At 36.5% G+C, this 14473-nt stretch overlaps 1 protein-coding gene across 4 annotated transcripts in view; it reads left to right on the forward strand.

Moving 5' to 3' along the window:
- si:dkey-233k19.3 (dynein axonemal heavy chain 11) overlaps positions 1 to 14473 on the forward strand; it is a 102652-nt gene that overhangs the window by 41694 nt on the left and 46485 nt on the right. For all 4 annotated transcript variants that reach the window (XM_073871955.1, XM_073871958.1, XM_073871956.1 and 1 more), the window contains exons 40-54: positions 886 to 1018; positions 1160 to 1287; positions 1782 to 1930; positions 2061 to 2211; positions 2727 to 2858; positions 4315 to 4488; positions 5221 to 5425; positions 6077 to 6242; positions 6336 to 6438; positions 8787 to 9026; positions 9437 to 9598; positions 11420 to 11613; positions 11687 to 11849; positions 13070 to 13193; positions 14262 to 14404. In XM_073871955.1, the coding sequence (XP_073728056.1) occupies positions 886 to 1018; positions 1160 to 1287; positions 1782 to 1930; positions 2061 to 2211; positions 2727 to 2858; positions 4315 to 4488; positions 5221 to 5425; positions 6077 to 6242; positions 6336 to 6438; positions 8787 to 9026; positions 9437 to 9598; positions 11420 to 11613; positions 11687 to 11849; positions 13070 to 13193; positions 14262 to 14404 (2367 nt within the window). The remainder of the gene's footprint in view (positions 1 to 885; positions 1019 to 1159; positions 1288 to 1781; positions 1931 to 2060; positions 2212 to 2726; positions 2859 to 4314; positions 4489 to 5220; positions 5426 to 6076; positions 6243 to 6335; positions 6439 to 8786; positions 9027 to 9436; positions 9599 to 11419; positions 11614 to 11686; positions 11850 to 13069; positions 13194 to 14261; positions 14405 to 14473) is intronic.

A 14473-nucleotide genomic window follows, 5' to 3' on the forward strand; every position in this document is an offset into this window, starting at 1 on the left:
TTTTCTTTTTTAAGTTGCCAGCCAGCGCCACAATTTTTCAGGATTTTCATGAATTTTAATGCCTTCCTGAAAAATTTCTTCCTAAAATATATAAACATACAAATATATCAAATGAAAGAACAGACCCTCTGCTTTCAAATAAAAAAGTTTCTTTCTACGTACATTAGTTGTCTTTTTATCACCTTTCAAATATGGGCAGGTGTTTTCAAAAACACCAAAGTTTGTGATAATTGCAAGTACTTTTGATAGAGATCAGATGCAGAGCGATCCTCAAAACGTGTTTGCCCTAGGGCGATAATTCTGGGTTTTATAAATTGTGGAAGATGGTCACCTGGTAGATAATAGCGGTATTGCGGAAAGCCGGAAATACTCGTCATTGGCAGGGAAGCTTTCTCTTAATTGACGAGTTAACACGTCAATGGCGGGGAAAGAGTTAAGTAGTGTCATTCCACATAGAGAAACTTCTGAATGGTCCACCTTCTCCACACTTGTAAACACAAGCGGTAGTTTCGCTTTCATCATGTGTGACCTTTCGATGTGATTACGTAATCTGTAAGGTTCAGGACGCACATCCCAGGGCTAATGCAAGATGAGTTGTTGTCGTTAAAAAGTAAAAAAAAAAACAAATGCAAAATGACGATCGTTTCGCTAGATAAGACCCTTATGCTGCGGTTGGGAACGTTTAGAGTCCTTTGAAGCTGCGTTAAAACTGCAGTTTGGATTTTCAAACCATTGGGTTCAATTGAAGTCCACTATATGGAGAAAAATGATTTCTTTTCAACTGAAGAAAAATGACATAAACATCTTGGATGACATGGGTGAGTAATCCTCCAAGTCTAATTAGTTTATAATGTTAAATATGTGTATATGTCTATTCCTATAAAGATTCTGAGGACTCTCCACAAAACCTACTGCAGCATGGGAAAGAAGCCTTTCTGGAATGATCTCAACCCTAAAGCAATAAGCACTGATGAGCTATTTGGGTTCATCCACCCAGCCACTAGAGAATGGAAAGATGGTATAGCATCCAACATTTGTGGACTTACTAAACCTTCATTGACCTGATCCTGTCCAATTCATAGCACATAACTTACTTTTTAGACTTGAGATCCATTATCCCCGCTAAGACTTTCAGATTGTAAATCTTTTCATCTGGCAGGTTTATTGTCACATTTCATGCGGGATCAAGCCAGTAACTCTCACCCCGGGCCGAAGTGGATTGTTCTGGATGGAGACATTGACCCCATGTGGATTGAGTCTCTCAACACTGTCATGGATGACAACAAGGTATCGATATACAGTTTGTCTGTGTTTTTATTGACATTTGCATTGTTGGCACGTTTACTCGCATCACTGGTCCATTTCATCAGATTGTTCTTAGCTTAATGCAGAGTGAGATACAGTTTATTGTAGCAAACCGGGATACATCTGTGTTAAAAATGTCCTCTTTTCGCGATAACAACCAGCTGACTGTACATTATCCCGCTTATTACACAGATATTTACCTCATAAGTAAAGTAAGGAACATTAATTAAATAAATGATTTAAATGTCATTTATTTGCTTAATTTGCAATAATGACCAGCTGAGTGTACATTATCTTGCTTATTATATGTCTACGTACCATATACGAAAAAAATGAATATAAAATAAAAAACAAACCATGTAGTGGAACAGCAAAGTACAGTATTCTCATAAACACTGTGCATCTGTTGTAGCAAGCAATAATGTATGAATATTCATCATGATGTTTTACTGATGTTGTTGTGCATGTATGTGCAGGTTCTTACTCTGGCCAATAATGAACGCATCCCTCTCACACCCTCCATGAGGCTGCTGTTTGAGATCAGCCACCTAAAACACGCCACGCCTGCCACCGTGTCCCGCGCTGGCATCCTGCACATCAATCCTCACGACCTGAGCTGGCATCTGTGAGGAATTCACATAGATATAAGAGTTCATATTATACACATTGTAATATATAGTGGTGTGTGCCGTGTACAGTAGTGTTCACATTTACAGGCTTGGTCATTTAATCCTGCTTTTTTAATCCATGGCTAGATGTGTTGCGAGCTGGATTGATCGAAGAGAAACACAAACGGAGAGAGCGCATCTGACCATTCTGTTTGACAAATACGTCCCGCGCTGCATTGAAAAAATGAGAAGCTCCTTTAAGACAATCACTCCTGTTACTGAGAACAGCATGGTTCAGGTAGACCGCACACACACACACACTGATGTGCTCAGTCAAATAGAGCATACAGCGCTTTACAAATTTATCAGACCACTTGTCTATTTGTCTTAGAGATCATTGAACATTGTGCTTCGAGAGTTTTTGACGTTTCACCATTTTAAACAGCCGTGAGGAATACAAATTGAATTTGCGTTTTATACCCAAATTTGAGCCGGCACATTCAACTTCTCTCAGAAGTCAGAACTGAATCGAGTGTAACGTACAACCATTAAAACGTATTGTGATGTTTAATGTATGTAAAAATTCAATAATAATGTGCTTAACTATTTTTCCTGCCTTTCTTGTAAAACGAAAATATATATTTTATATTTTAGCATTAGAAATACTACTCTAAAGAGTTTACACAGCGGTATTAACAGAAACTAAATTAAATTTTGTCAATCACCAATACTGTTAGGACAGCTTACATTGGGTATAATAAATAAGTTTCGCATACAGTGCCGTTTTCAAATTAACAAATCTCTTTCTCTCAGACTCTGTGTTCATTGCTGGATTATCTCTTAACCAATGAGAACATTCCAGCAGACTCTTCACGAGACGTCTATGAGATGTACTTTGTGTTTGCTTGTGTGTGGGCTTTTGGTGGAGCCACTTATCATGACCAGGTATTTGTAGTTGTTTTTTTATAATCCCCCTGGACATTTATAGCAAAATGTGATTTATTCTTTATTTGTTTCAATAGAAACAAATTGTATGTTTTTAATTAATTCCCTATAGACATTAAGCACTATAGTATTTACAAGTGGCGGCCGGTGACTTCTTTTTCGAAGGCGCACGACGCAAAGCTCGTCACATGTATTTAGCCCATCATGTGTGTGGTTCGTCATGTCAAAATATGTGTTTGCCGCGTCATGCAAACTTATATGCATCACGTGTCATGTCAAAATTAGGGCTGCCTATTGATAAGTCACGACTATTCGTTTGCAGAATAAAAGTTTTTGTTTGCATAATTATTATACACAGTACATCAGCAAATATTATGTATATTATGTATAAAACAAACACATGTATGTATATAAAAATTATGTAGAAAAAATATTGATGTAATAAATATTTATATTTATATATGATATAAGTTATATGTAAAAATATAAATGTTTATACACATGCAAATATTTCTTGCATATAAACATGCATGTGTGTGCATTTATATATACATAATTATTATACACATTACACACACATTTAATATGTCAACAAAAACTTTTATTCTGCAAACTATTATTCGCGACTAATCATTAGGCAGCTCTAGTCAAAATACGTGTCTGCTGCAGATATTTCGAAGGGGTTTATGATAAAAGAGACGATTGCGTTTGCCAGATACTCACTTAATCTCATGTGTAATCAAAGTTTAGTGTTAAATTAGTATCTTGCGAGTATTTTGTGAACGTAAGCGTCTCTTTTATCATAAACGCTTTCGACGCATGTGCAGCAGGCACTTATTTTGACATGAAGCATGATGGACTTGGTTCACATGACACAATGAACACATATTTTGGCATTACGAGCAACACACATGACACTCCGAACACATATTTTGAATTTGCACTCCTCGGAAGAGAAGTCACCGGCCGCCACTGGTATTTCTCTATTTAAAGGCGCTCTAAGCGAATCTGTGTGACGTCACTTTTTGTTGATGTTTGAACTGTTTTCAAACAAACGGAGCATAGCCAACTCCTCCCGATCCCCCTCCCTTTCATGAACGCACCCAACCCCCACCCCCAAATCCGTCTTGGCGTTTATTGGCTGGAACACTTTGTTTTGTTTCGTGGGGTAGGTTTGGCCACTGTGTTGTTATTGCCATTTGTGGAGCCTGGGCTGTCTACAGAGATTGCATTTTTTACAGTTTGATCAGCGGTCAGGTAGCAAGCAGATAGTGATGAGATGTTTGCTGTATGTAACAAAAAATGTTTAATGGTCTAAAACACGTGAATTCGCTTAGAGCACCTTTAAATGTTAAAATAAGGTATAATAATTATTAGTAATGTAAACTGTTACAAACTTATAACTTTTGTTAGTTGTGGTGTCTTCTAAAGGTTCCCTGTCTTTCTGGTCTCACAGCTTCATGATTATCGGACCGAGTTCAGTCATTGGTGGACCAAAGAGATGAAAACTGTGAAGTTTCCTGCTCAAGGTTCTGTGTTTGATTACTACTTAGATCCTCATTCCAGACGCTTCCTGCCATGGACCGACAGGATTCCCACATTTGAGATGGAGCCTGATACACCTGTACAGGTGAAGCTAGGATGAAATGTGACCCTGCCAGTGAAAACACAACATATATTTTTTTTGTAAATCATCATACATAATGTAAAGAACATTCTGCGGAACATTTATCTTTAATATAGACTGAGTAAGGTCATGTCGAATATTGAAATTAAAGTGAAATCAAACTTTGATGCTCTTAATCTCATATTTAGATCATAAGACTTTAAGTTTGATGTAAATCTACTTACAAAATCTTTCTGTTACCTGCAGAATAACATGCTGTGAACATTTCCAACACAATATATTTCTTTATGAGTTCTCTTTCTGAGAAAATTCACCCTCGCTCCCACAGAAAGCCATTTTAATTTCAGCGTAATGGCATGCTAATTTAGTGTAGTTAGTGCATTAGAGTGGGTCAGTGAGCAGATACAGAGAAAACAACATGAGCTAAACCTGCAGTCAGATGAGTTGTGGATCTGATTACCATTCAAAGCAATCAGACGTGTGTCTGTGTGCATCCATTGTCTCTATTTTTATCCTTCAAAGGTAAAGACAGTGTTGACAATAGAGTTCCCATAGTGATGTACCAGGTCTACAGGTTTATTGTGTCTCAGTGTGAAACAACTATTGTGGGACTGTGTTTAAAAGTTCATAAAAGTTCACTTATAGCGTGCCTAGCATTGCACAACTTTTTATTGATTCACCTAAATATGTTTTGAATGCAAGGGTTTATCATGGTGTGATTTATTCCGGCTACAGGCTGTGTTAGTTCCTACAGTGGAGACGGTCAGACTGCAGTATTTTTTGGGCATGTTGCTGGAAACGTCTCAACCTCTCATGCTGGTTGGTGGAGCAGGCACTGGAAAGTCTTCAGTGGTCAGAAACTTTTTGGAGAGGTTGCCAGAGACCTGTTTCACTGCAAATGTGCCCCTTAACTTCTACACAACTGCATCCGTGCTGAAAAGTGAGTGCGATAATACAGTTCACATTTCACTATAGAGAACAAATGTGTAGAGCAGCACCTCCTTGTGGTCTCTTTGCTGAATTTCACATCATCTGTGTGATATGGACAACTTGAAATCTCTCACTCAGACCAACTGTTGGACACTACTTGACACAATCTGATAGGCTCATAAATACAAACAAACAAGTTGTAATAAACAAATAAACTAATTATAATTGACAAAAACACCAATATATAGTATATTGCATCAGTGTCAGTTCACTAAGCTGACTTTGTTGAGTTGTGCTTTACTGCATGCAGCTTAGTGAATATTAGACTTCCTGTTAATTTGCTAAAATAAGCAGCGCAGTTTATTTATTATATTGAATATATATATATATAAGGAGCATAATTGTATAGTCTGGTAAAATGATCGAATGGATAAAAGTAAGACATTGTGCATTGTTAAAAAATAAGGTTAATTTAGGCTGTGCTTATTTTTTTGTGTCTGTCAAATTTTGGATGTTAGGTGCATAACAACAAATGTTATCTGATTTTACTGTGTAACAGCTTTATTAGTATCATAGGCTTTTGTTAAAAATGGCACTGAAATTTCGCAGTCACTGGTCAATTAATTCAGCATAATAATCTTCATATTGCTGTTATTGTCAGATGTGATGGAGAAACCTCTTGAGAGGAAGACTGGTAGAAGTTACGCTCCTCCTGGAAACAAGAAACTCATCTACTTCGTTGACGACTTAAACATGGCTGCTGTGGACGGTTATGAAACCTGTCAGCCACACGCTCTCATTCGCCAACATCTGGATTACAAGCACTGGTTAAACAACATTTTATTTTCATTTAACACTTAGAAGGATACAATCTTAGTTGTCAGATTGGATTCTAAGACTATTTTCTTTATTGTTTCTAGGTATGACAGCCAGAAGTTGACTATGAAAGAAATACACAATACCCATTATATCGCTTGTATGAATCCAACATCAGGCAGTTTCACAGTTAACCCCAGACTTCAGGTATTTATTTACATATCTTTTGTAGGTGCTTCTTTATTGTGCATTTACCAGGATTGTGGGACATACAAAACTGAATTGAGAATTAGTTCAAACATTCAAACATTTTTAATTTAAATGTTAATCGAGGTAGCAATTATGATCTAAAAATGTTAATGTCATCTTTCAGTATCAATTATTCATTACCAGGTTGGTATACACATATAAATATGGTATTTTCCATAAATTCTAGATCATTTTGATAATAATGATTAATAATTATAATGATTTTTGAAATGCCACACATATACATTTGTGTTATTTTATGTGACACTGCCTGTGAAATCAAGGCTAAAGTCTCATAAACTAATAATGAGATTTGGAGCAAGTTGGATTTTTCTCTTTTGATTTCACTACAATTTCAATCTTTGACATGATTATGAATTTTAACTCTTTCCCCGCCATTGACGAGTTATCTCGTCAATTAAGCGTAAACATTTGCATGAAAAAAAACGTGTTCCTGCTGAGTTTTTATGTTAATACCGGGATTATCCAGTAGAATAGCGCACTTACCCAATTTATTAAAAAAACGGAAGCAAAAAAATTATTTATTAATTTTACACTTTACATGTTTTGATAATCATTATGAATCTGATCTCTAACAAAATTCCTTCACAAAAGTGCAATTATTTCAGCCTTTTGCTAATTTTTTTAATTTTTTTTAAGAAAAATACCCATATTTAAGAGTTTATAAGCAGAGAAAAAAATATAGATGGGATGATATAGATTTTTTTCCTGTTTTGTTTGTTTGAAAGCAGAGGGTCTGGTTTTTCATTTGATTTATTTGTATGTTTATATATTTTGAGAAGAAAATTTTCCTGGAAGGAATTTTGTGAAACTTTTGTGAAAATCACAAAAAAACGCTAGTGGGGAATGAGTTAAAGATATCAAAATTATATTTTCACAGAATATTCTTTATATTATCTAGAAGGATTTTATGTAGAAAACAGTAAATCACAAAAATGACTTTAACTGGGTTCTCACAGATTGCTTCGCATATTTTATTATATGTATATTAACTGTTTATGAACCATGAAAGAACAATACTTTTCATAATGCTCTAAATTTGAAAAAAAAAAATCAGATATGTTGTTGTGTTGCTCAAATTTCAAATAAGTTGAAAGAGTTCTTGTATCCCAACCCTAGCATTCACGTAATACACTCATCCAAAAAACACCTAGGGGTTGTTTCCCGGACAGGCATTAGCTTAAACCAGGACTAGGCCTTAGTTTAATTAAGAAACATATCTAGTTTTAACAAACATACCTTACTAAAAACATTACTTGTGTGCATTATGAGGCAAAACAAAGGGCACTGATGTATTTTAGGATATGTCAGTGCAAGTTGTTTTCAGTTTGGACAGTTCTTACATTTATTTTAGTCTATTACTACACTGTAAGCCCGGAAAAGTTGAATATACTTTAAAAAATGAAGCAAACTTGTTGCCCTAAAAACGTTAAGTAATGATTACTTAAACATATAAACTGTTCTAACAACAATTTTAAGTTGAATAGACTTCTTCCAATATTCCTGCACTCTTAACCCAGATTAGTTGACATTACTAGAAATTTGTGAGGAAACCCCTTGCATATAACTTTAGTTTTTATCACTTTATATTACTTTTGATGTTATAATTGGTATTATAACACAGAATTGATGACTGATTTTAAGTCAGTCATTGAAAAAACGTGATTCTCCACAGAAACACACACAAAACTGTGTTTTTGACATGCATTGTCAGTACTGTGGAGAGAAATACAATAAAGTGTTCTGAACAGTGTTCATGTACGGAAACACTGATCACCTGAACGGTGAGTTTACAAAATTATAATTTACAACAAAACAACATCAATAATATAAGAGCTTAAACCTATATGACATTTTATGAACAAATATTTAAGTAGTGAAAGTTCTTATCAGTTTTTATTCTGTGAAAAAGCAGAAAATAATATAAGTAATTAGGCGCAAAGGATTATGGGTATTCCTCACAACATGAACTAATAATTTTAAGTTCATTCTACTTGAATGTTTTAGTTTAATGGATTTTGTAAGCTTAAAAGTTAAATCAACTAAACTTTTTTAAGCTTTGGCTTCAAAACAGAAAATATAAAGTGATGTTTATCTGATTTTTTAAGTAAAGACAATATCAGGGTTAACAGTGTAGTTTAATCCCTGTCTGGGAAACCAGCCCAATATGCATAATTAAATGAATTTTTTAAAATGTAATTTATAAAAAATTCTGTTAAATGATGTGACAGCTGTACTCTGTTTAAACAACACCACTGACAGATCTTGACCTTAATCTTTATCAGAGACATTTCACAGTGTTAGCAGTCAGCGCACCCAGCCGTGAGACCCTCAGCTCCATCTTTGGCTCTATCCTGAGCCTCCATCTGCAGAGGTTTCCGTTCAGTCCAGCTGTGGTGAGGTGTGGTCCAGCGATGGTGCAGGCAGCTGTTGCCTTCCATGACAGCGTGCTTCAGCGGTTTCTCCCCACCTCCAACAAGTTCCACCACATCTTCAATCTGTGTGATCTCTCCCGGCTGTTCCAGGTAAACATTTTCTATCAATAATAGAAAATAATAATAGAATCCCTTACTCCCTTACGAGTTTTTGATGATGCTCGGTGTTTTGTAGTGTTAAACCCACTCTGGTTCTTGTAAGGGATCCAGTGCGCCGGCCAGTGACTTATCCTAGTTCCCCCTTAACCAAACTGTGAAGAGTTTGTCACAGGGGGAGACGTTGTGTCTTCAATACTTATTAGTTAAATCTTTTATCATGTTTTTAAGCACATTTTGTACTATTGCCTCCCTATGACACATCGCTTTTATTGTTTCATAATCTTTGTAAGTCGCTTTGGAACAAAAGCGTCTGCTAAATGCCTAAATGTAAATGTAATAATTATAGTAAATCTATTGTATCTGCTTATTAATAGTGTTGTTTGTGTGCTGTTTGCATTTAGGGTCTCCTGTTCTCCAGACCTGATTGTGTTAGACAGGGAGAAGATCTGGTTCGCCTTTGGATCCATGAATCCAGCAGGGTGTATTCTGACCGCTTTTCTGAACAATCCGACTTGCAGCTGTTTCGTAGGTTACAGAGAGACGTCGTGCGACAGATATCTGAGGTGCATCAACTTTTATTATGATGCATGAACAGTTTTTATATGTTAGTTTTTTACTTATAGCATATTCACAAAAAGAAAATATTAGCTGTGTCTGAAACCGCTCCCTATCCACTATATAGTGCACTATATCGGGTGTTGGCCATTTTGTAGTGGTGTCCGAAACCTGAGTGAACATCTTCATTCCCTACATTCATTCACTACGTTTTACCCACAATGCACTCTGATTTTGAGGGTACATTCGATGTACACTCGTTCACTCATATTTCCCATGATGCAACGGTAGACGAACGCGTAACTTGAATCAGCTGAAGGATACTGACAGTAAACACCAAACATTTTCTTGTTGGCAGTTATTTTCAACTTTTTGAAAATAAACAAATGAAAAATAATTGCGTTATCTTTTATTTAAAATCTAATACACATTTTTATTAAACAATAAATAATATAGTGGACTCAACTGTCATTCCCCATATAGGGAATAGTGAATGAGTGAACGAGGGAACGGTTTCAGACACAGCTATTGATACTGATAATTATTTACATTAGTATTTACTAAAGTAACTAAAACAAAAAGGCATTATTATCTAGGGCAGTGGTTTTCAAACTGGGGGGCCGCGAGATGATGCCAGGGGGGCCCCAGTTTTATGACATTTTATGAAATACATTAATTTATCATGAATTCTGTGTAATTAAACCTACAAAAATAGGCTACTAACCAAAAGCACTACTTTTTAGTATAATTTAATGTTTTTTTTTTATTAAAATGTTGAGTTTTAGAACAGTTTTTTGTCACAAATTTTCTTTGGGGGGCCACGAAGGAATGCACCGTACACAATGGGGGCCGCACGCTGAAAAAGTTTGGGAACCACTGATCTAGGGCAGAGCGGGGCACAAAGCTTTTGCTCTATTATTCAGAAAATATTTAAGTTACATTAACATTTTTTTACATACACATCTCTGCTATAAATATGTATATAAATACATAAAGTAATCGTGTTATGATTAACCCTGTGTAAGTTTGTGTCCCACTCACCATACTGTACAGTTTGAAATGTGATAAAGTAGTTTTTTTTTTTTAGACTTTCTTAAAAGAAAAAATTTGAAAAAGAATAGAAATAGGACCTTTTACAGGAAAGCATTACTTAAAAGTAGTATTAAGCATTCCCAATTAAATATTTAATAACAGCTTCTGAATGCCTCCTATTTGGTAGCACTTTATTTTACAGTACGTGTACTTACCTTGTCAATACATATTTAACCTTGTTGTACATATTTACCATGTACATACAATTTGTAAGTACATTAGTGTTTGTTATTTGTTATCATATATATACACTATAAGTGTCATTAACTCACAGTTGCCTGTAAGTACTAAATACTTACATTGTACATTAATTTGTAAGTACAGTAGTGTTTCTTAGTAGTTACACTATAAATACACTACCCATTACCCAGTTCTTACCTAGAGTTACATAATAACTACCAAGTATGTACCACTGGTAAGTACAGTAATGATACCCTTTAATTACCATGTAGATACTCAAAAGTAAGTACCACTCATTTGTCTGTAAGTACAACATATTTACCATATATGTACGAGGTAAGTACACGTACTGTAAAATAAAGTGCTACCTAATGTTCTTCATGGTCTTAACATATTCTACATTGCCATGGGGATCTAATAAAACAACCCATCTTGTTTGCTGAAGCAATTAAAAACACATCAATATACCACACTTTCATGAACTTATCTTTGTTCAATATGAATCAGTTTCAATCACTGAATCAATGAGTCAGTTCGTGTGGCTGTGTCTCTTAAAGGAATTGCAGGAGGAGGCAATGTTGAAGGAGCCCTTCATATACATGCACAGCAGCGTGAGGTCCGAAGAATCGTCCTACAGACCCGTTGCTGGATGGGAGCAGCTCAGCCGTATCCTCAATGAGGCTCTGGACAGCTACAATGAGCTCCACTTTACTATGAACCTGGTTCTGTTCCAGGAAGCCATGCAGCACGTGTGAGTGCTTCATCTGCAGTATGTGCTTTTGTCAATACACATGTACTTGTTTTTCAATGACTGGTTTCTGCAGGTGTCGGATCAGTCGCATCCTGGCATGTCCAGCAGGTCACGCCCTACTCGTAGGTGTGGGAGGCAGTGGCAAACAAAGCTTGACACGCCTTGCCGCCCATCTCTCCAACATGGATGTGTTCCAGCCCACCCTCAGCAAGGGATACAGCATACAGGATCTAAAGGTAACTGGCTGAAGAATTAAACGGATAATTCATAAACTACATCGAGTAGAAACCGCAACAAACGCTACAATAATATTTTGCCAAACCACATCGGCTGCCCAAACCCTCAAAACCGTCGGTAGTAAGTAAAGATGAATCTAAAATGGTGGTGATTCATTACCAGAGATCAAGCTTTCTTTTAGACAACACTTTTCCTGATCAATACCCCGTCCGGCTTCATCGATCTCATTTAGTCCTGCCCGGATGCAATGGGGAGTAATTGCCAGATCCTATTAAAGAACCAAGGCAAATATTTCAATGCCCTATTGATGAGGCGGCTGCTATCATTTCATTCATCAGTGTGTGGTAAATCTGAGGCCAGTTGTCCGAGCTGCATTGATCTCTATACACTTACCGCTGACTGTTTGATGCCCTTTACACATAATCACGAAATGACACTTCATTTTGGTCTTATCTTGGGTTTCTTTGTGTATATATGTATATGTTTAGTCTCGGGGGCTGTTTACACAACAGCGTTTTTTAACCAAAAACGGGAAACCTTTTATTCTGTTTATTAACACAACGACAGCCCCTGAAAATGCAAACTTTTAAAATGCAAGTTCTTGAAACCAACAACGTTAACATGTCTGTGTAAATGACAAATAGGTCATGCACATGCATATAAAACCATGTCTGCATTTGAACGACACGACAAACAACAAGCGCTACTCTGCACTGCACAAAACTCGTGTTTGAGACTTACGTTGGAGACGATAACTCGCGTTTACTTTGGGATTTGTACCTTTGCATATCCTTATCATGTACTAAAACACTCATAACAAAGGATGTGTAAAATCGTGAATCAGAAAATATGGGCTCTTTAAAGTAAAGGCAGCTTTCTTTTACTCCCCTTTAGTAAAGCTGAAGTTTTAAGCAACAAGTAAGCAATCATAAGCGATTATTGTTTTCAAATGCATTTCTAGAATACACAAAATGTTACTTTATTTATTCTATAATTTATAAGATCTATATATTATTCTTTACATTAGTCCTTAATAGATCAATCTATTAATTTAATGCAATTTAAGTTCATATCTATACATTCGAACTCAGATCTCTCAACATGAGCACCACAGCTTAATGTGTCTGGCGCTTTCTCACACATCACATACTTTTTGTTGGTTTAATGTGCAATCCTATGTTTGTAGTGTAAATGACAATCTCTCGTGTGACATTCCTAGGCGGATCTGGCCAGACTGTACGTGAAGACGGGGGTAAAAAACGTTCCCACAGTCCTGCTCCTCACAGACGCTCAGATCCCAGAGGAGCGTTTCCTTGTCATCATCAGCACCCTGATCTCTTCAGGTCAGATCCTCTCGCACACGCACACATTCATACACGCGGCGGGGGTGCTCATTGTATGTCGCGCTGATGAATGGGAAACATATGTAAATGGAGCAGAGCCGGTGAAGTAGATTAAGGGTGTCATTGGATCAGGACCCCCAGAACACAGATGGTGGCTCTCATCTGTCATTGATGTCAGACACTGAGGTCGAAGACCTGCTTAATGTTTCAACCAGAATAAAGCATCAGATCATCTGAGTTAACACATTTAACATGATTTAACCTACCCAGTCTCATGTGGATGCGTATAAATAGCACAAAGTGTGAAAATTGTGCAATATATACGCCAAATTCCACTTTGGAATATGATGCGCCAGTCCTTCCCATTCACTTAAACAGCGCATCTTTTTTTGTCATTTTATTTACTGGTTTCTTAATTTTTTTCTGTTTTTTAAACCATTTTCGCTTGGGTTTAGGGTTAGATTTGAGATTTGCTTAATGAGGTTGTTTAAAGGGGCCATGTCACAGGAATTTTTTAAGATGTCAAATAAATCTTTGGTGTCCCCAGAGCACATATGTGAAGTTTTAGCTCAAAATACCATATAAATAATTTATTATAGCATGTTAAAATTGCCACTTTGCAGGTGTGAGCAAAAATGGGCCGTTTTGGGTGTGTCCTTTAAAATGCAAATGAGCGGATGAAGTGCAAACACTGATCACAATGATGGTGGTTTGTTGAAATTGAAACTCAATTGTTCTGTGAATTATTTTTTTCTCTGCACTGAATGGCAGTGCTGTGGTTAGATTAAGGGGTGGTATTATTATAATAAGAGCTCCTTATGACATCATAAGGAGAGCCAAATTTCAACAACCTATTTTTTCATGTGCTTATATAGAATGGTTTACCAAAACTAAGTTACTGGGTTGATCTTTTTCAGATTTTCTAGGATGATACCAGCACTAGGGACCCAATCACAGCACTTAATTATGGAAAAAGTCAGATTTTCATGCCATGGCCCCTTTAAATTTGATCTGATGATCTGAACCTGCTAAACCAAAATGAACATATGTGTGACTTTCTGACTCCAGGTGAGATCCCTGATCTTTTAAGTGAAGGGGAGCTGGATAATGTAAGGAAAGCCGTGAGAAGTGAAGTGCGGGAAATGGGTCTGCTAGACAGCAATGAGAACTGCTGGAGGTTTTTTATGAACCGAGTGCGACAGCAACTCAAGGTCTGACTGCAGTCATTGTATTTTTATACTGTAAAGCTCACCCTGTGGCATCTTGGACCATAAATAAGT

The sequence above is a fragment of the Misgurnus anguillicaudatus genome, chromosome 10, assembly GCF_027580225.2.
Source record: "Misgurnus anguillicaudatus chromosome 10, ASM2758022v2, whole genome shotgun sequence".
Lineage (NCBI taxonomy): Eukaryota > Metazoa > Chordata > Actinopteri > Cypriniformes > Cobitidae > Misgurnus > Misgurnus anguillicaudatus.